Consider the following 19,371-nt stretch of genomic DNA (forward strand, 5'->3'; position numbering starts at 1 on the left):
AGAAGGGTACTATTAAATTGTTTTTCTCTAATATCAGCAACTAGAGACCTTTTAGAAAAAGGTCTTTTTTCCACTGTCTTTTTTTTTTTTAATCTTTCTGTTTATAATCCCCTTTCCCTCCAGACCTCCACAGATTTCTAGCACATATCATAAGAAGACTGTGTACAGTTTAGCCTGGGGGCCACCAATACCCCCCATGTCACTTGGTAAGTGTCTGAGCCATTTTCTAACAAATGTGAGAGGATTCCCCATCTTTCAGTTTAATCCTAAGATATTCAAGGGTCTTAAAGGTTCTAGTGTAGTGACTGTGCAGGCTGCTATGTCCCCAGGAGTCCATGAGGGCAGTTGTGGTGGACGATAAGTAAAATACCATCTACCCATAACAAGCCTCCCTAAACTGTAAAGCAAACTTAGAATTTCTCAAATGATCTCATTTTGCCTTTGATTGTTTTCTGACCCTTCCTGTCTTCTACTCCTCAGACTTGTCTTTCTCTTATTCCTAAAGTGACAGTTCTTTCAGAATATCTCTTAAAGTGACTATGTTCAGCAAAAGTCTTTGGTAAATCCTTATATAATCAAACATCTTTAAATTTCCATAGTAATTACATTACATAGAGAGGACAGTGTAAATTTTAAGAACTCAACCAGCATCGCAATTGTAGTTCATTCGTTCATTCATTCAACAAATGGATCTGTGATTTGTGCCAGGCATAGTTCTAACAGTGGGGAAAATAAAACTTGCCCTTACAGAAAACCACCAGAATTACTGTTTGCTTCTTAAAAATCAACAAGAGGATTGCTGTGACACTAAAGAAATCATTACTTTGAGGACAGCTCCTTATAGTCTGTCATTGGAAGTCCTGCAGTTCCATATATTTAAATGCCCAAAGAGTAGATTCCTCATTTCTGGAAAGAAAAGTAACGTCTCAGAAATTTTGAGAACATATTTTCTAATTCCAGCTTTGACACCCCTACTCTTTTGAATGGCAGAAGAATGTTTAAAACAAATATATTGCATTATAAATATTAATGTAGAATTAGTATGCCTTCACTTCTGCTCCCAACAACTGTGTTTAGATGCAAAGAGTGGTGACTTTATTCCATTGTATTAACATAATTCTTTTCGAACAGCTCATAGTATGATGTGGTCATACTATAGCAACAGAGAGTTAAGCTGATAAGCTTTCTGATAAGCTTTCTTTTCTTATTTCATATAGGAGAAGGAGACAGACCTTCCCTCACTTTATACAGCTGTGGAGGGGAAGGGACTGTCTTACAGCATAACCCCTGGAAGCTTAGTGGCGAGGCCTTTGACGTCAACAAACTCATCAGAGACACCAACTCGATCAAAGTGAGTTCTCATGGTCTCAAGTCTCTTCTTGATCTCTGTATCTTCTTGGTTGCCCATGTTGCATGATAAATACTATTACTGGAGGTATCCATTATGCTCAGTCAAATTTCTTAGATGTTCTTCAAAAACTCAGTGAATTTGTAAATTATAACACCTATTTTAGAAGTCTATCCTTGAGTAAAAGCAAAGAATTTAGCCAAAAAAATGTTTTGTCTCAGTTGCATTGGTGATTTATTATAAACTTTCAAATCTTGGATCTAGAAGATCCTTTTCAAGCCAGCCACTTGCTCCAGAATGAGGCCTTAATAAAAATAACATTATAAGGTGTCCAACTGCAGCTGCAAGGTATTTTGCTCAAGAAAGAATTGTCATTTAAAAAATAAATTAATGAAATAATTACAGATTTACACAAAAGCTGCAAAAATAATACAAATACTTCCCTTAATAATCCTTGACCCAGATTCCCAGATTTAATCACATTTGCTTTTCTTATCCTGTCAATCTATCTGTACACCAGGACTGTCTTTTGAGGTTTCTTTACTCTTTCAAATAAGCATTTTTCATTGTTGCTCATTATTTTTGTGTGGCTAGCATAAAAATAATATTTAATCATAAACTGAATTATTTTACTGACCATTTTACTTCATTGTCTTAAAAGTCATCTGAACATTAACATTCAGCAATGAATAAAAGAGACAAAATTCCTGTTCCTCATGAGCTTTTTAGTATGAATCAGAAGCTCATACAAGGAGTTTGGGCTGGAAATAGAAACTTGGAATCCGTTTACATGAATGGTAGCTAAAGATGCTGTGAGCATGCATGAGATGGTCTAAAGAGACAAGAAAAAAGAAAGAGGACAGGAGGCTGCCTTGGGGAACACCAACATATAAAGTTAGGGAAAAAATGATTCTAGAAAAGAAACAGAAGAGATAGAAAGAGAACAAGGACAGTGTGTATGTTTTTTGCTAAGGAGACCATACCCCTGTGTTGTCAGGACCAACAGATACGTTTAATTCTTTATTGTGGGATAAAAATCTTTGTAATGAAGTTCAGTTTACAAGGTTAGGTATTGTAGACATTTAGTATTTACTGGCCTCTCTGCCCCAATTAGGAAATTATCAGTAGAATACTTGCTCTTAGTAACTCTTTGGTTAATTATGTAGATTATTTACAAGAATGGCTGTTGTATAATTAGAACATTTCTGCACTATGGATTTTTTTCCTCGTGCTGTCATCATTGATTTGTAAGATAAGTGGAGAAAAGAACACTATTTTTAGTCAAGATTGGTTTGTTTTGCTTTCTAGTATAAATTGCCTGTACACACAGAGATCAGCTGGAAAGCAGATGGTAAAATCATGGCTCTTGGCAATGAAGATGGGTATGTGTTTGTTTCTTTAAAAAAAAAAAAACTGTAATTGCACATATATTTGATCACAAGCTGGCTAATGCCATCTGTAATATTAATTGGGGAAGCTCAGTTCTATTTGACAGTCCGATTTATCCTTGATGTCCATGAATGATCCAGGAGCCCTCTGCATCTTTGAGAAATGCAAAATAAGTTGGATATTTTCACTCCAAAGAGAGTATTTGCCTATGGTTTTATGCTTCCCAAAATGCTTATCTCCTGCATTGAACTGCCTAGATCTCCCTTTTTCTTAAAGTAAGCCTTGGCGGAGTCCTCTCTAGGCCCCACCATCCCTTCTCCAGTGTTGATCATAGCAACACAGTCCTAATTCAGCCATTGGCTCATTATTTGTTTAGCTTCTCTCCAGCACCATTTATTACACACAACTTTCCAGAGATTGTTGGGACTTTTTTAAAGCCAAATATACTTGCTTGAGAGACCACATTTTATACCCAGTTCTTTGTACATGCATGACCTTTGCAGTGATAGATAGAGTTATCCTATTCCATTTCACCTTTCCTTAACTGATGGAATAAAGGAGATACCTGTTTGCATTTGACTGTAAACTGATCATTCATCTTTCTTGTCTTGGTGTGTTTCTGATTCCAGATCTATAGAAATATTTCAGGTACCCAACTTGAAACTGATCTGTACCATCCAGCAGCATCACAAGCTTGTGAATACCATTAGCTGGCATCATGAGCATGGAAGCCAGCCAGAGCTGAGCTATCTGATAGCCTCGGGGTCCAATAATGCAGTCATTTATGTGCACAACCTGAAGACTGTCATAGGTAACTTTGGTTTCTTCCATACTGGGGGTGCTGTCATGTTCAGTTACTTTCCATTCCAATCTTTGTACCTTTTTACTTTCTTTTTGGTATTAAAATAATTATCTTTTTTCTGCTTTCAAAAGTAATATTCATCTTATTTAAAATAAGACAAAAATTTCAAACATGACAAAAACATTAACTTAGAAAGTGAAGTTCCTCCTGTTATCGCATCCTTTAGTAATAACCAGTGTTATTAGTTTGCTGCACGTTTTCTCTAGATTTTTAAAAGAATGGTTATTGCTAAGTGACTCTCCAGAAAGACTCTTCCAGTTTATACCCACTCCCTGCAGTGTTGGAACATTTTACACACACAACATACATTCCATTCCCATATTTGACTACATCCAATTCTCCCAATCCTGTGAGGTTGGTTTTGTTGTCCTCATCTTCCCCTTGTCTTCTAGAGAGCAACCCTGAGTCTCCAGTGACCATTACAGAGCCCTACCGGACCCTTTCAGGACACACAGCCAAGATTACCAGTCTGGCATGGAGCCCACATCATGATGGAAGGCTGGTATCTGCTTCCTATGATGGTACAGCTCAGGTACTGTTGCATTCTGTGGGTTCTTCACCGTGTATTCTAACTTAAACTTTCCTCTTTTCCCCCAGTTTTTCCTTCCCTTGCCATTATCTTCTACAGAGGGGATTTTCTTTGCTCTAGAAGGCTTTTTAGTTTTATTCCACATATCTGGGCCCTTTGCAGGCTAAAATTGGAGTTTTTTACTTAGATGAAAAGGAAAGTATTAATAGGAACTAGCTAAATTCTAATCTTGAAGATTTTGTTCTGACCTACTGTCAGTATGATAGACTTATAAATGCATGTGAAAAATACTCATTCCTGTTCAGACACAGAAATGGCTAATAAATCATAAAAATAATTTTTAATAATAGGTAAGGCAGAAATCTCCAAGTTCTAAAAAATAAAGATGAGCTGCCAAGCCAGAACTATGAGGTAGGAGTTTCAGGTATCAGAACCAGAACAGACCTTAGGAACTGAAGGACTAACATCTGTGGTCGATGCCTGTGTCAATACTGAGCTGTAAGTGAGCTATTTGCACAAAGCTGAGCCAGGAAAGGCTGCCATCTGTGAAATGGTGACTGGTATAATTCAAGAAACAGCAAGGATATTGATCAGTTGCCCAGGTAACTGGGAAATCACCAGTGAGAAGTTACAACCCTAAGTATTATGTACCACACATACAGGTGTGGGCTGAGTTAGAATTCTCTTCATGATATCAGAATCCCCAGCCAAAAAATAACACAGTACTGGTTCAAGACATGAAATCTATAGGGCACCATTAGAAGCTCACTCAAAATCATCCCCACAGGAAATAGCATTCTCTAAAATTGAACTCCTAAGAGAAAATTATAAATTACAAGAGGAAATAAACATACATAGATTTTAAAAATAATTTTTTTAACTTATGCCCCCAAAACAATAACCAGAAATTGGCTATTCTGTCACGTGACTTTTGGTTTTAGGTGTGGGATACTCTCCGGGAAGAGCCTCTATGCAATTTCCGAGGACATCGAGGTCGATTGCTTTGTGTGGTGTGGTCCCCCTTGGATCCAGACTGCATCTACTCAGGGGCTGATGACTTCTGTGTGTACAAATGGCTCACTTCCATGCAAGAACATTCCCGGCCTCCTCAAGGTCAGTCAGAACTTGGAGCCCATAAATGCTTGCCTACTCCTCTCTCTTCCTTCCTCAGCAACTGAGTTGATCAAGGTTAAGCAAGGAGGACATTCATGCAGGGCAGCCATGACAGAATGGTAGGGGTTTGGAGCATACGCAAGGAAGGCAGACATAATGGGCCCGAGGACAACACCCAAATAGTAACAAGTATACCTTGCACCCAGATCTTGATTTCTAAATACCATTCTCTTAAAAGAAACCATCCAGGGCTTCTTTGAGAAATAGCTAATTCCAGGTTGGGACAGGAAAAATATTAAGATGAGCCTAGAATATCCTCTTATGCTATAAAGGAAGAAAATGCTTAAAGAACTAAGCTACTAAAAAGGACAAAGAAGCCAACTTGAAGGGGCTCCACTAACCAAGTCTAGGACAATTTGAACTTGAAAATAATTAACAGGAAAATTCTATTTCTGCCTGCAAAAGACTGATACCAGGCTTGCCCACCCACCATAAATAGCGAGATAACTAGACAGTATATTAAACAACTGGAAATGTGCCCAAAGAAATGAAATGATATATTCATATAAATACCTGTAAAAGAATGCTTATAGCAGCTTTATCTCTAATCACCACAAACTAGAAACCACCCAAAAATCCATCAGCTGGTAAACAAACTTTGGTATATCCCTACAGAGGAATTTTACTCAGCAATAAAAACTACTGATAAAAACAAAAGTGCAAAAAAATGAACCTTAAAAAACGTCATGCTGAGCAAAAGAAGCTAGCACAAAAGACAAGATACAGTATAATTCTAATATACAGTTATGAAATATATATGAAATTTGAACACAGGCAAAAGTAAACTACAGTGATAGCAGAGCAGTGATTCCCAAGGGCTCAAGAAGGGGGTACATTTTACTCTAGAGGCATGAAGGGACATTATCAGGTGGTGGGTTACATGAGTATATACCTATCAGAACTCATCAGAGTATTAAAAAGTGGGTATATTTTACTGTATTAAATTATACCTCAAAGATGATTCTAAAAAGCAAAGGAAAAACTTTAAAAAAGTAAGTAAGTAACAATTTTATTAAATAACACATAAAAGAGGAATTCATGAGTCCATACTGATAAAAATAAATGAATGTCTAAATAAGTGTGCAAAGCAAAAGCTCTTCTTTACAGTAGAATGACAATAAGTGTAGAATGGATGATGGAATTTGAAAATTACCATTCAGCAGTCATCAAAGTCACAATTTTTAGTCAAGAAACATCAATAGATACTAAAACTAATGGATGCAAATACTTAGTAATTACACAGGGAAAAGTTTTTCAGGGAGAAACTGCAAGACACCCCTTTAATCAAGTGATCAAAGCAAACCACCGAATAATGAAAAAAATTACATACTGCCTGATAGGTTGCACTGAGATGAACACAGCATCACTTCTTTAAATTCCAGCTGAAAATAGATAACCTTAATCCAACCATGAAAACACCAGGCAGGCCCAATTAGAGAAACTCAACAAAATAACTCCTGGAATCTTCAAAGTTTCAAGTCATGAAATCAAAGGAAAACTGAGCCTACTCCAGGCTGAAGGAAACTAGAGACAGAATAAGCAAGTGCAATGTGTGATTCCTTTTGCTGAAAGAAATATTCTTGGTAAAAATGACAACTTGAATGAAGTATGTGGAGTAGTGATGTATCAGTGTTTATTTCCTGCTTTTAATTGCTATGCTGTGATGATGTAGGAGCATGTCCTTGTTTGCAGGACATACACTATCCAGGGGTAATCGGGCATGGTATGTATGAGATCTCAAAGAGTCTGGTTTTGTTCGGTTGACATTTTCATAACTAAAGACTCATTGTGAAGGAAGGGAGGGAAAGAGTAAGAATGCTAGCCAAAAAAAGAATAACGAGAGTTTGGAGATCATCTCCTAGAGTGCTTTTAACCAAAAATACATATTTTAATTTATCCTTTTTTTCACCGTGATTCCTACAGGCAAGAAAAGTATTGAATTAGAGAAAAAAAGGCTGTCTCAGCCTAAGCCAAAGCCCAAAAAGAAGAAAAAGCCCACCTTGAGAATGCCCGTTAAGCAGGAACTGTACGATGGGAATGAAGAGGAGAGTGTAAGGGAGAGCACGGGACCTGTTGAGAACGGTGGCGTGTCCGACCAGGAGGGAGAAGAGGAAGCCCGGGAGCCAGACTTACCCTGTGGTGTCACCTCAGCAGGTATGTGCCTGAGTCCTGTGTCACTAACTCTCTAGGATTAAATAGTCCTGACCAGGAAACTAAGGCAGGTCTTCATTCAGTCCGAAACTTCTCCGCCTCTGACCTACTTGATTGCCCAACTCCTTAACTTAGATGGTATTTTTGGTGCCCTTGAGAACTACCATAGTTTTTTAAAGGGTTCTTCAAGCCTTTAAAAAGTATCTAGTGGATGACTGGGATGGAAATTGTGAAGTTCTATAGAGAAAACTTATCAGTTTGGACAAGGTAAGCCTGTGGGACAAAGCGAAGCTAAGGAACATATACACAGAAATTTACATGGGAAAAATTTTAACAGTTTGACATCATCCACGTTTATTGAAAGAAACCACTGTCCCTTTCAAATGTCTGACCTAGAAGCTAACCACCACTCTGCAAACTTGCAAGTTTTCACCCTTCCTACTTAGATTTGTACCTGTTTTTGTTTTTTGGTTTGTTTTTTGTTTTTTTTTCTGAAAAACATTTATGAATGATAATTACGTTCTTCCATTCTGTTAAGCTATAGTGATAGTTCTCAGATTTCTCACAAAACTGTTTTTCAGGTTTCTATCACTAATTTCTAATAAAGCAGTCTTTCTAGTTTAGAGAGAAAAAAAAAGGGCACTGGATAAAATTAGCACTTTAATTTTTTTATATATTTACCTTAAAGCTCTGATGCTTCTTACCTGTTAAAATGAATGACGAAAGAGCACACAATATAAATGAAGCAGTGACTCATGTTTAATTCTAAAACAAAATTTTGATGTGACAGAATTAAAGCGGCTAAAATATATGGTACAGAGTCATCCCTGACCCTCTCCATACTAAGGGGTGGCCATTGGACCTATAGTTTCGGTAAAGAGCTAAAAGCTTAATGTATTTATTTTTTATGCTCATCAAAATACCTTTTTTATCACGAAATGGCTGCACAAAATGTCCTTTACCCCTGTAGATTAACAGCTTGGTTTTTTTGTTGTTTTTTTTTAAGTTCATGGTTTTGTATACTCAGAATTGTGATTTCAATCTTTTATCCTAGTAAAGTTGTTCCTTGTTTGTGTAATTAAATATGCAATTAGTACTTTGTCGTATAAATATGCAAAAGTCCTTTGTAACCTGAGCAAAGTTTGGGAACTCCTGGGCCTATGGTATAAAGTTTGGAGGCTAGAAGCTCATAACTGTTCTTTAGATCAATTAGTCAAGGTTATAAGCAATAAACCCACAGAATCCTGGAACAGTTTGTGATGTGAGAAGAAGAGACAACCCATGCTTCCTTTCCAAAGTATTTTAGCTCATATTTTGAGTAATAGATAAAATCATACCTGGTATAGTTCTTAATTTTTTAAAAGAACTAGATTCTACATTGTTCTTATCCAAATTTTTTTTCTTTTCCCCCTCTGATGTAGTTTCTAGAGAACCAGTTATCTGCCCTCCAGTTTCCTTAGGCTTTGAAAAGCCAAAAGTCACCATTAATAATAAAGTCACTTTACTGAAAAAGGAGCCACCTAAAGAGAAGCCAGGTTGGTATCTAATAATTAAAATATGTTGTTAAAGCATCCTCAAATGTTACATGCAACTGAAAACTCAAAGGTGTGTGTGTTTTAAGTTTTAAATATTTCTATGTTTTGATTATGTCTCAATTTTGGGTCATGCTTTTTTAAACATTTCTTTGGATTCGATGAAGGATCATTTTGCAGTTGATATTGATTCACAAGTGTTCACAGGGACATGTTTGTGTGCATTGTGAACAATGCCTCCAGCTAATTTAATTTGAAAGCTTCTTTATAAGAGTAAGAACTTTCTATGCCCAGCAGTATCCCTCCTCTAGTAGGTCACATTCACACAGTGGGCATTCAGTTTTGTGTTTCTGATCGCTGTTCTTCAGACAGTCTGTACTACTATTGCATTTCAGAAGCCTTAGTCAAGAAGCGAAAAGCCCGTTCCATGCTTCCGCTGAGTACGAGCCTGGACCACAGGTCCAAAGAGGAGCTTCATCAGGACTGTTTGGTACTAGCAACTGCAAAACACTCCAGAGGTACAAAAATACACTTCCTTGGCCCATCCGTCATCTTCTGGGAACTGGCACACAAGAAGTATTTGTTTATTTGTTAACTGAATGAACAAATACCAAATTGTTTGTATTTCTGCATTGTTTTCCAACCTTTCCTTTCCCACACCCCGCTGTCGAACTCCCCATCCTGACCTCTCAGCACTCTTCAATGCCTTCGAGATGTAATACTCTGCTTTTATTGTTATAAATCGAGTTGTTACCAGCCATCTGTGTGCTGGAATTGGTATGATGGCTTAAATATCTTAGCATGAATCAATAGTATCTTCATGTAGGAAAAATAATTATTTGCTTATTAGAGGTATACCGTAATATGGCACTTCCTTTAAAAAAAATGTAATGGAAGTTTTTGTTTACAGGTTTTTTGGTTTTAAATTTTCAAAGCCCTCATATAATGTCTGTTTTTTTAATTTTGAATTTTACATGTTGAAAAAGAATGCACATGATAAAATGAAATTCAAACAGTATAAAAAGAAAGTAAATCTCTCTCCCACCCCTTACACCCACTCCTCCATTTCTCCCCCAAGGCCACACTATTATCAGGTTCCTTGTCTTTCTCCAGAGTTATTTTATGCTCTTATATACATAGCTCTCTTCTTGGAACTTTATGATGATTTCCTATAACTTATACAATTAACCATATAGTTTTACATTATCTCCCTTGTTGGAAAATTACTCATTTGACTTTTTTGAAAACAAGAGAACGAATTCCACCCTTTGTGGTGGAACGAATATTGAATTTCTTTTTTACTGCATTTAAATGCATGTTAAATTTTGAGTTGGCTTTTATATTCCTTTTTTTTCCCAAAAAATCTTTTTTTGAGCAAACTATAAACTAAATTGTCTCACTGGATTGGCCAAGGCTAAGCTTAACAAACTGGAAGTATTTTCAGATTTTTGCTACCTTTGCAACCAGCAGGGGTCTCAGTTAGGGTGAACAAGGGCCGAGCACTCCTTCTTAGTGTCTGAAATTGGTGTTCTGGGCATAACATGTTGGAAGTAATTGGACAGAAAACTAACCTATGTAATCACTTCTGGTTTTTTGTCTTTTTGAATTAGCAGAGCTAAATGAGGATGTGTCTGCTGATCTTGAGGAAAGATTTCACCTGGGGCTTTTCACAGACAGGGCTACACTGTACAGAATGATTGAGGTCGAAGGTGAGGCAACTCCAGTCAATACAATCTCCTCCATCTTTATACTCCCTTAAGGCTTTGTAGGGACCTCTTATGGCTGCCATCCTGTGGCATCTTAATGGTTAGTTTTCCATGTCAGCTAAGTAGGTTTTGAGCTCCCCAATATGTATACTCACACATACCCCTTGCATCTGTCATAAGACCCTAAACATACAGTGTTCACTCTGAGTGAGTGACAGGGTGAAAGTGAGTGAACAAGTGACTGAGTGAGCTTCTGGCCCCATTATGAACACTCTGGGAGGTGACTCACCCATCAGCATGTGACTATGAATTTGAGGGATTTGTTCTTCTCTTTCATCTTGCCTTTCTTTTTCTTGAAGTCAGTGCAAGCAGATGTTTCTGAAACTTCTTCCAAACATTATCTGTCCTCCAAACAGGAAAAGGTCACTTGGAAAATGGCCATCCTGAGTTATTTCATCAGCTCATGCTTTGGAAAGGAGATCTAAAAGGTGTTCTCCAGAGTGCAGCAGAAAGAGGGGAGCTGACAGACAATCTCGTGGCTATGGCTCCAGTCGGTATGTTCTTTTCAACTAAAACTCTGTCATCTCTAGGATACGTCCACTAAAGATGGACATTGTCTTGAAGGACAATTTGGCTATATCTAATAATTAAATTTAAAATGCATACCCTCAGCCATTCTAATTGTAGGAATTTAACTGTACTCACACATGCAAAATGACATATACATGGGCTGTCATTGCAGCAGTGTTTATTATAGCAAAAGACTGCAACGACCTCTGTGTCCATCAATAAGAGACTGGTTAACTCTTGTACATCTGTACAGCAGAAACTCCTACAAACACCAAAAGAATGAGGCAGCTCTGTGCATTCTGACATGGAATGGAACTTCAAAATATAGTGAGTGAAAAGAATCAAAGTATAGATGCACAACAGAACATTTAGTACTCTATCATTTATATTTACACATGTGGGTATATATCCATAGACTATTTCTGAAGGCTTCAATAGAAACTAGTAATAACAGTTGTCTCCAGGGAAAGGAATTTGGACGTTTTATGCCATGCCCAGTCTTTTAGCTTTTTATTCAAGTATGCTATACTTGAGTTACCACAGATTTCACAAACTGGCTACACCCTTGTAACCAGCACCCTGGCAGCTTCTCCCATGCTCCCTTCAGTCAGTATTCACATACCCCAACAAGGGTGACTACTATCCTGACTTCCATGCTTTTTTGTACCTCTTGAAGTTTGTATGTATTGCATAATCAAAGAAACAATTTATGTTTCACAATGTAGATGTGAGGAGAGGTAGGTGAAGCAGATGATCTATAATGGCAATTGAATTAGTATCTAAATTTGCTATTTACTACTAATGACTAAAAGGCATTTCAACCCAAATGTACATATGTACATTTTTTTCCCCTAAAACCTGCTTATTTAACCACCACTTTTTTTTCTTTCTTTTTTTTTAAGCTGGTTACCATGTGTGGCTATGGGCTGTAGAAGCTTTTGCCAAACAGTTGTGTTTTCAGGATCAGTACGTCAAGGCTGCCTCTCACCTACTTTCTATCCACAAAGTATATGAAGCTGTGGAGCTGCTCAAGTCAAACCATTTCTACAGGTCTGTATAACCCTACTGTTGAAGCAATAGTTGGAAATAACGTGAAATTAATCTACTTAACAGCTCTGATTCCTGATAACTAGCATAAAACTATTATTGTAATTAAACATTTGAAACAGAAATATATGTATATAGCTTAACAGACATCAATGCACCTACCACCTATACTTAACAAATGTTAATTCTTAACAATATAGGCCACTGATCTTTTCTTAAACTTTACTTTTGTAAACTTCTTTACTATTTGTGCTACTTGAACACAAATAGAGAAGACAGCATAAGACAAATGAACAGCTTAATGAATTAAGAGGAACTCCCTGTTTAAGTCCCACATATGAAGTGACAGAATTTTACCAGCCACCCCAAAAGCTTTCCATGTGCCCCAAGTTATTTGTTTTAAGTATAATGTTCCAGATTTAGGTGAATTACCTTTCCCCAATTCTCTCCTCACCCCTTTTTTAGAAATAAATTTCTAATTGGAATCCTTCCAATCCAAGTTAGTATTCTTTAACTACAATACAGTCATATGCCGCTTAATGATGGGGATACATTCTGAGAAATGCATCATTAGGTGATTTTGTAGTTGTGGGAACATCTGAGTGCACTTACACAAACCTAGATGGCATAGCCTACTACACACCTGGCTGTATGGTATAGCTCAAAATCAAGCACAAGAGAAAATGATGCAGTCAAGAAACAAGGTAAACACCAGATGCATGAGGCCGCAGGTGTAACATGGCATACTGTTTATAAGTAAAAGAGTATTCTAAATTAATAATAAAAAGCATAGTATAGCAAATACATAAACCAGTAACATCATCATTTCTCATTACTAATAATGATATCATTACTATCATTATGTACAGTACATAATTGTATTTGCTATACTTTTATACAACAGGAAGCACAGGTTTATATCAGCATCACCACAAATGGGAGTAATACACTGCACTATGACGTTACAGTGGCTATGTCACTAGGCAATAGGAATTTTTCAGCCCCATTATAAACATACGGGACCACTGCTATATATGCAGCCCATCATTGACTGAAACATCATTATGTGGCATATGGCTGTACATATGTAAGTACCAACAAACAAAAGAAGCAAAGTATTTCCTGTAAACCACATATAGTTAGATCTTGTTTTTTATCATCTCTTAGTCTCTGCCTTTTAAATGGAATGTTTAGACCATTTACATTTAATGTAAATATTGGTATGATTGATTTAAATCTACCATCTTGCTATTTGTCCTATCTGTTATTTATTCATTTCTTCTTTTCCTGCTTTCTTTTGGATCAACTGAATTTTTTTTAAATCTCCAGTAGTGGCTAATTAGCTATACTCCTTTTTTGAAATGTTTACTTTATGATGAGCATTGTTAATTTATCATTTTACCTTCAAATAATATTGTATCACTTCTTGTATACATCATACTTCTTTTCTTCCTCCTATCCTTTCTACTATTGAAAAGTTTTTTTAATCATTTTTAAACTTTTAAAATATTTTCCCACATACTTATTAATAGCACTTTTCATTCTCATATGTAGATCCAAGTTTCCAGGTGCTATCAGTTCCTTCTTCACCTGAAAAACTTCAACATTTTTTCTGTGCTGTGGTTCTGCCGGTGACACATTCCATCAACTTTTGTCTGTCTTTAAAAATCTTTAATTTTGTCTTCATTTAAAAGTTCTTTCACTGGATGTTGACTTCTAGATTGGCAGTTTTGTCTTTTAAAGATGTCATTGTTTTCTTTTGGCTTGCATTGTTTTTGTCTTGACTCTACTGCATTTTTTTTTTTTAATTAAATTTATTGAAGTAACATTGGTTAATAATGTTATATGAATTTTGGTGCACAACTTTTTAATACAACATCTGTATACTCCATTGTGTGCTCACCACCCAGAGTCTAGTTTCCTTCCATCACCATATGTTTGACCCCCTTTGCTGTAACTCTGTCCTCCCCTTATCTTTGTTACATAGGAATTATGCCTTTTTCTCTAACTGTTTTCAGGTATTTCTCCATCACTGATTTTCAGCCATTTGATATTATGGCTTTGGTGAGATTTCTTTTGGTTTATCCTCTTTTGGTTTGTCTTTAAAGTGTTGGACTCTGTTTTGGCAAACCAGTAAAATTGCTTGTGGATCGGCTTGATCTTTTCATGGCTTATTTCTAAGCTTACTTAGGGGCAGGTTTAGAGAAATCCTTACTAGTTTGTCCTCCTACCTTCTGGTACCTACTGAATGCCTTCTATGTTCAACAAATCAGAATTTACATGTCTGGCTGGTCAAAATTCAAAAGTCCCCAGGCTCAGTGAGCTCTGGGAATTACTCAGCTTACAATTCCCCGACTGTTCTTCATCCAGCCTTAAGGAGTTTCCTGCACATGCCTGGCTTTCTGTTTAGCCAAAGACTCAGTGGGATCCCTACAAAGAGCTCCGGGGCTCTTTCTCTGGATAGTTCTTCCTTTCTACCATCCCCTCAAATTCCAGTTGCTTCATCTGTCCTCAACTCAGAGAGACTGCTGAAGCTCTACTGGGGTTCCCCGTGGGAAAATGGCTTTAGAAAGGCTATGGTCGTGCTCACATCATTGATCCCTTCTGTCTGGGGTGACACTCCTTTGCGGCCTGATGCCAATTGTCTGAAAACAGTTGTTTCATACGTATTTTGTCCAGTTTTTTAGTCTCATGGCAGGAGGGTCAGTCTGGTCCCTGTTACTCCATCAGGGCTAGAAGTTGAGATCTCAAAATACTTCTTAAATATTGCTGTCTAGATCACTTTAATCTAAAACACCTGCAACTCAGAAGTTTTATATCTTTTGGTAGTTTTCTGTGAAGTAACAGGCTTACTTTGTTCATTTTTGAGAAAACATTCTGCCAAATCCCCAGCACTAAATAACTATTGTTTGGTAGTCATTCTTTCAAGAAATAATTAGGTTCCATGAAAAAAGTATCTCGTTCAGCTTACAATTCGTTCATATAAGTTTTTCTTAGAGTAAACCATCATAATTTGGAATGCAGCAAAGAATATAAAATAGCCCTCCTATTTTGTCACACAAAATATTAAAAAGGCATGGACTTAGGTATTTAATAAAATTAGTCATCTTTACTGCTTTATCGAGGACATTTACCTTTTTTTTCCAACTACAAGGGCCACTACCTTGATTCTCACTCAGATGCCAGCAGTTACCCACCATTGCTTTTGCACAGTCAGTGCAAATGTCAACACAGAGAAAAAAGGCAATAACCTCTTAGCATTGTTATGACAATGGTTTTTGATCTCATGAACCCCCTGAAAGGGCCTTGGGGACCCCTGGGAATTCATAGACCACACTTTAAGAACTGCTGGCCTGGGTGAAGAATTGATCACAGCATGTGGTTTTAACTTCCCCTTTATGCAGGAATACAGTTTTTCATAAGTTGGAACAACACCAAAGGGACAGTTTGTCCTATCTTGCAGCCCCTCCTCGAGCCCCTTACAGAGAAGCCTTTTCAAATCAGCCAACTATCTGTTCTCACCTCTAGGGAGGCTGTTGTGGTCGCCAAGGCCCGGCTGCGCCCAGAGGACCCGATCCTAAAGGACCTGTACCTCAGCTGGGGAGCCGTCCTTGAAAAAGATGGCCATTATGCTGTAGCCGCTAAATGGTAAGCCGCTAAATGTCTCCTGAGGGAGACAGGAGTGCACCCAAACAGAGAAGAGCTAAGACACAGAAGAGCAGGATGAGAATAAGAGATCAGCTTAGAGGTGGAGGTAGAGTCATAGAGAGATAAAATCTATGTGTATTAAACCTAGCTTTGTAAGACCCATCAAGATCTACCTCCTTGGGCACACCTGAAACTCATATAATACTATATATCAACTGTAACTGAAAATTTAAAAATTATTTTTTAAAAAATCTACCTCCTTGGTATTTATATATCACCATAACTGTTCAAGAAACTTCAGCAGCAGTAAGAAATTACATCTTTTTCTAGGGATGTCTTGCACCATCAAATAAAGAAAATAAGAAAGTGAGTCCTTTGCTAGGGTTCAGTTCAGCAAGTGTTGAGGTTCCTTTATATCCTTAACCCATATGATGCTGTCTCCTGTTCTCTGTGCTGCGCTGTCCTCAGCCTTCACAAGAATAGTGGAGGCAGTGACATACCTGGGACCACAGGAAGGCACATACAAGGCAGAGCAAAGCTGACAGATTCAACCCTCTGGGGAGCAGGAGTAGGAGATCTGCTTATGACACATTGAGTTTTCTTTTGTATTGTAGCTATTTAGGCGCTGGTTCCGCTTATGATGCAGCCAAAGTTTTGGCCAAAAAAGGGGATGCAGCATCACTTAAAACAGCCGCAGAGTTGGCTTCGATCGTGGGAGAGGATGAGTTGTCTGCTTCCCTGGCTCTCAGATGTGCCCAAGAGCTGCTTCTGGCCAGGAACTGGGTGGGCGCCCAGGAAGCTCTGCAGCTCCATGAAAGTCTGAAGGTCAGTCTGTTACTGCATCTCCTGATACTTAAAAAGGAAGAGCCCTAAAGCCTTTTTTTGTCAGAACTCAAAGTGAATAACTCAGTCGCACAAGCTGTACCAATTTGGCAGGTATCCTTAGAGGTGTTGAGCAAGCCTTGATCATACTGCCCCACTGAAGTTCCATGGCTCGTCAGCTGCCATGTGCAGAGTAAGAGATAATGTGGTCATTGACATTAACTCCTATGCAGAAACTTTTGTCAGCTCAGCCCCTGGGCTGCCAGTCTGTTGTTTCTTCATTAATGTCATCAGCACATCAATGAAGGGGGAGAGGGTCTTTGAAGGAGAAGGATTGGCCTCAAACAGAAATCATGTCTGTAGCACTCCTCGTCGGCTGTATGCCATAAAGAAGTGTGGTAAAATTGAAAGGTTTTGTTAAATGTTTTGTTCCCATCTGATTAAAAATGAGAAACTTACCACTGCCTTTTTTTAATACATCAAAATTGAGATTACTTTAAAAGCATCAGCACTCGCACCTAGTTTCCAAAATTATACATAAACATTTGGTTCATTTTAAATGACTTTGCTTGTTAGATACTAACGTGAACTTTGTCAGTGACCCTTTTCAGTTCCTCTTTCCCTCATAAAGTAACTGGGCCTAAAGATTTCAAGCTCAAGAAAAATGCTAGGTGAGGAGATAGCTTTCTGGGAACTACAAAATGAAAATGGAGGCAAAAGTGGTATACCCTCAGAGATGGTAAATTATTAAAATAACCAAATCTGGAAAGATTTTAATTTATCCATAACAAAAAAGTTTCCAGAATGGTTATTCAGCATTTCTTTTCTTGTTTTCCTCCTGAACAGCATCCTTAACAAAGGAAGAAAACCTATTAGTTTATGCTAAATATTGTTCTGAGGAGGACTGTTGTGGCTGTATAGAATAGAGACCTTCCCGAGCTTAACTGAGAAAATAGTATTATGGGAGTACACAAAGAATCTCATGGTAACTGAAAAGCCAGCAAAAATAAAAGTTTTTCCAGGCCTCTCTCTGTGCTTCTCTTCTCTTCCAGCTCACTCTGTGTTAAACCTACTTGGACGTGATCCCTAACCACTGCCCCAGCTCAGATCTACACAGCTATCTACTCCAGCACCTTCTGTGTATTAGGCTTTTCTCTGTAATCCTTAATCTGAACTTTAGGCAGGAGGAAAGAACTGGATGAGCCCAACCCATTTTTTTCTCAAACTGGGCCACAAGTCTTAGGTAGATAGCTGGCTTGTATCTGGCTTACACTGCAGTTGGTAGGGCTATAGTTGGGGTTCCATGTTATAAAAAAAGTTTGCTTGGACTCTAAAGGCTATGGATAGGAATTCCCCCAAAAAGAATTCAGAAAAATTGTCTCTTAGATCACGATCTCTTTTCCCTTTCACACATGACTCACATTGGGCAGGCAGCCTACTAAGGGGGTTTAGCTGCTACAGACATAAAGGGGGATTCTGTGAGACACTGAGGACCGTCTAGATAATCAAGCACTTTGCCTAACAGCTCCTGTCCTTTGTGGTTGGGTTCCAGGGTCAGAGACTGGTGTTTTGCCTTCTTGAGCTACTGTCCAAGCACCTGGAGGAGAGGCAGCTGCCAGAGGGCAAAAGCTCCTCTTCTTACAACGCCTGGTCCACAGGCACGGAAGGGCCCCTCGTGGAGAGGGTCACTGCAATATGGAAGAGCGCCTTCAGCCTGGACACCCCAGAGCACTATCAGGCAGCGTTTCAGCAGCTGCAGAAGATCAAGTACCCATCTGCTACAAATAACACTCCCTCCAAACAGGTACCCCGCCTGCATGAGCTTTTGATTTTAATCACTCAGTTATAACACTTCCTCAATCCATATCTCGTATAATAAGGAAGCAAGTCCAGTGCTAGTTTTCACCTCAGAAAAGACTATGGCAAGCCCAGGCAACCTGGAAAGATCCCTTCAGACTAACCGAAGCCCTTCAGCTTTGAAGTTAGATTTAGATCAGCATCCCCTTATAAAAGAAAAAAAAAAAGTCTAAAAATATAGAAAAGCCCAGAAAGTAATATAAGTAGCCATCAACCAGAATTAACAGATGTTCACATTTTGTTATTTTTGCTTCATAGAATTTTTTTGATTTTGTTTTGTATTTTCTTTTGTTTTTCGGTAAAAGAAATATAATCCAGTTGAAGTCTCTCGCGTGCCCTTAGTCCTATCCCCCTTCCCTAGTGCATTAAAGGTGGCCTCTGTCAGACCACATGTATTATTTTATAATGTGCTTATTTCAGCAACCATTATAAAATCTATACACATTGATGCAGACATCAGGTTGATTTATTATAACTAATCTACTTATCCTGTGGATACATCTCAGTTTATCTACTTTCTCTTTTGAAAATGAAGGAACATTATTATTGAGGAACAAGACTTTCTCAAATGGTATAACACTTTGGAAAACAGTTTGATAGTTTCTTATAAAGATAAACATTCATGTGCCCGATGACCCAGCAATCCCACTGCCTAGATATTTCATTAAAGCAAATAAAATCAAGTGTCCACACAGACTTGTACAAAATATTAACGACAGCTTAGTGCACAAATAGCC

At 37.9% G+C, this 19,371-nt stretch overlaps 2 protein-coding genes across 5 annotated transcripts in view; one reads left to right on the forward strand and one right to left on the reverse strand.

Annotated features, from left to right (window-relative positions):
• The window catches only part of GEMIN5 (gem nuclear organelle associated protein 5), a 35,839-nt gene that overhangs the window by 11,482 nt on the left and 4,986 nt on the right, over positions 1-19,371 (forward strand). For 2 of the 4 annotated variants that reach the window (XM_011356752.2, XM_023528633.1), the window contains exons 10-24: positions 124-206; positions 1,218-1,351; positions 2,657-2,730; positions 3,367-3,548; positions 3,992-4,131; positions 5,070-5,241; positions 7,225-7,455; positions 8,874-8,987; positions 9,380-9,502; positions 10,595-10,693; positions 11,107-11,244; positions 12,163-12,310; positions 15,836-15,955; positions 16,570-16,780; positions 18,330-18,581. In XM_011356752.2, the coding sequence (XP_011355054.1) occupies positions 124-206; positions 1,218-1,351; positions 2,657-2,730; positions 3,367-3,548; positions 3,992-4,131; positions 5,070-5,241; positions 7,225-7,455; positions 8,874-8,987; positions 9,380-9,502; positions 10,595-10,693; positions 11,107-11,244; positions 12,163-12,310; positions 15,836-15,955; positions 16,570-16,780; positions 18,330-18,581 (2,221 nt within the window). The remainder of the gene's footprint in view (positions 1-123; positions 207-1,217; positions 1,352-2,656; positions 2,731-3,366; positions 3,549-3,991; positions 4,132-5,069; positions 5,242-7,224; positions 7,456-8,873; positions 8,988-9,379; positions 9,503-10,594; positions 10,694-11,106; positions 11,245-12,162; positions 12,311-15,835; positions 15,956-16,569; positions 16,781-18,329; positions 18,582-19,371) is intronic. The other 2 variants (XM_023528632.1, XM_011356753.2) reach the window with 1 other exon arrangement.
• The window catches only part of CNOT8 (CCR4-NOT transcription complex subunit 8), a 45,175-nt gene that overhangs the window by 3,260 nt on the left and 22,544 nt on the right, over positions 1-19,371 (reverse strand). The gene's annotated exons all lie outside the window — the stretch shown is intronic.

The sequence above is a fragment of the Pteropus vampyrus genome, unplaced genomic scaffold (genome assembly GCF_000151845.1).
Source record: "Pteropus vampyrus isolate Shadow unplaced genomic scaffold, Pvam_2.0 Scaffold30, whole genome shotgun sequence".
Classification (NCBI taxonomy): Eukaryota; Metazoa; Chordata; class Mammalia; order Chiroptera; family Pteropodidae; genus Pteropus; species Pteropus vampyrus.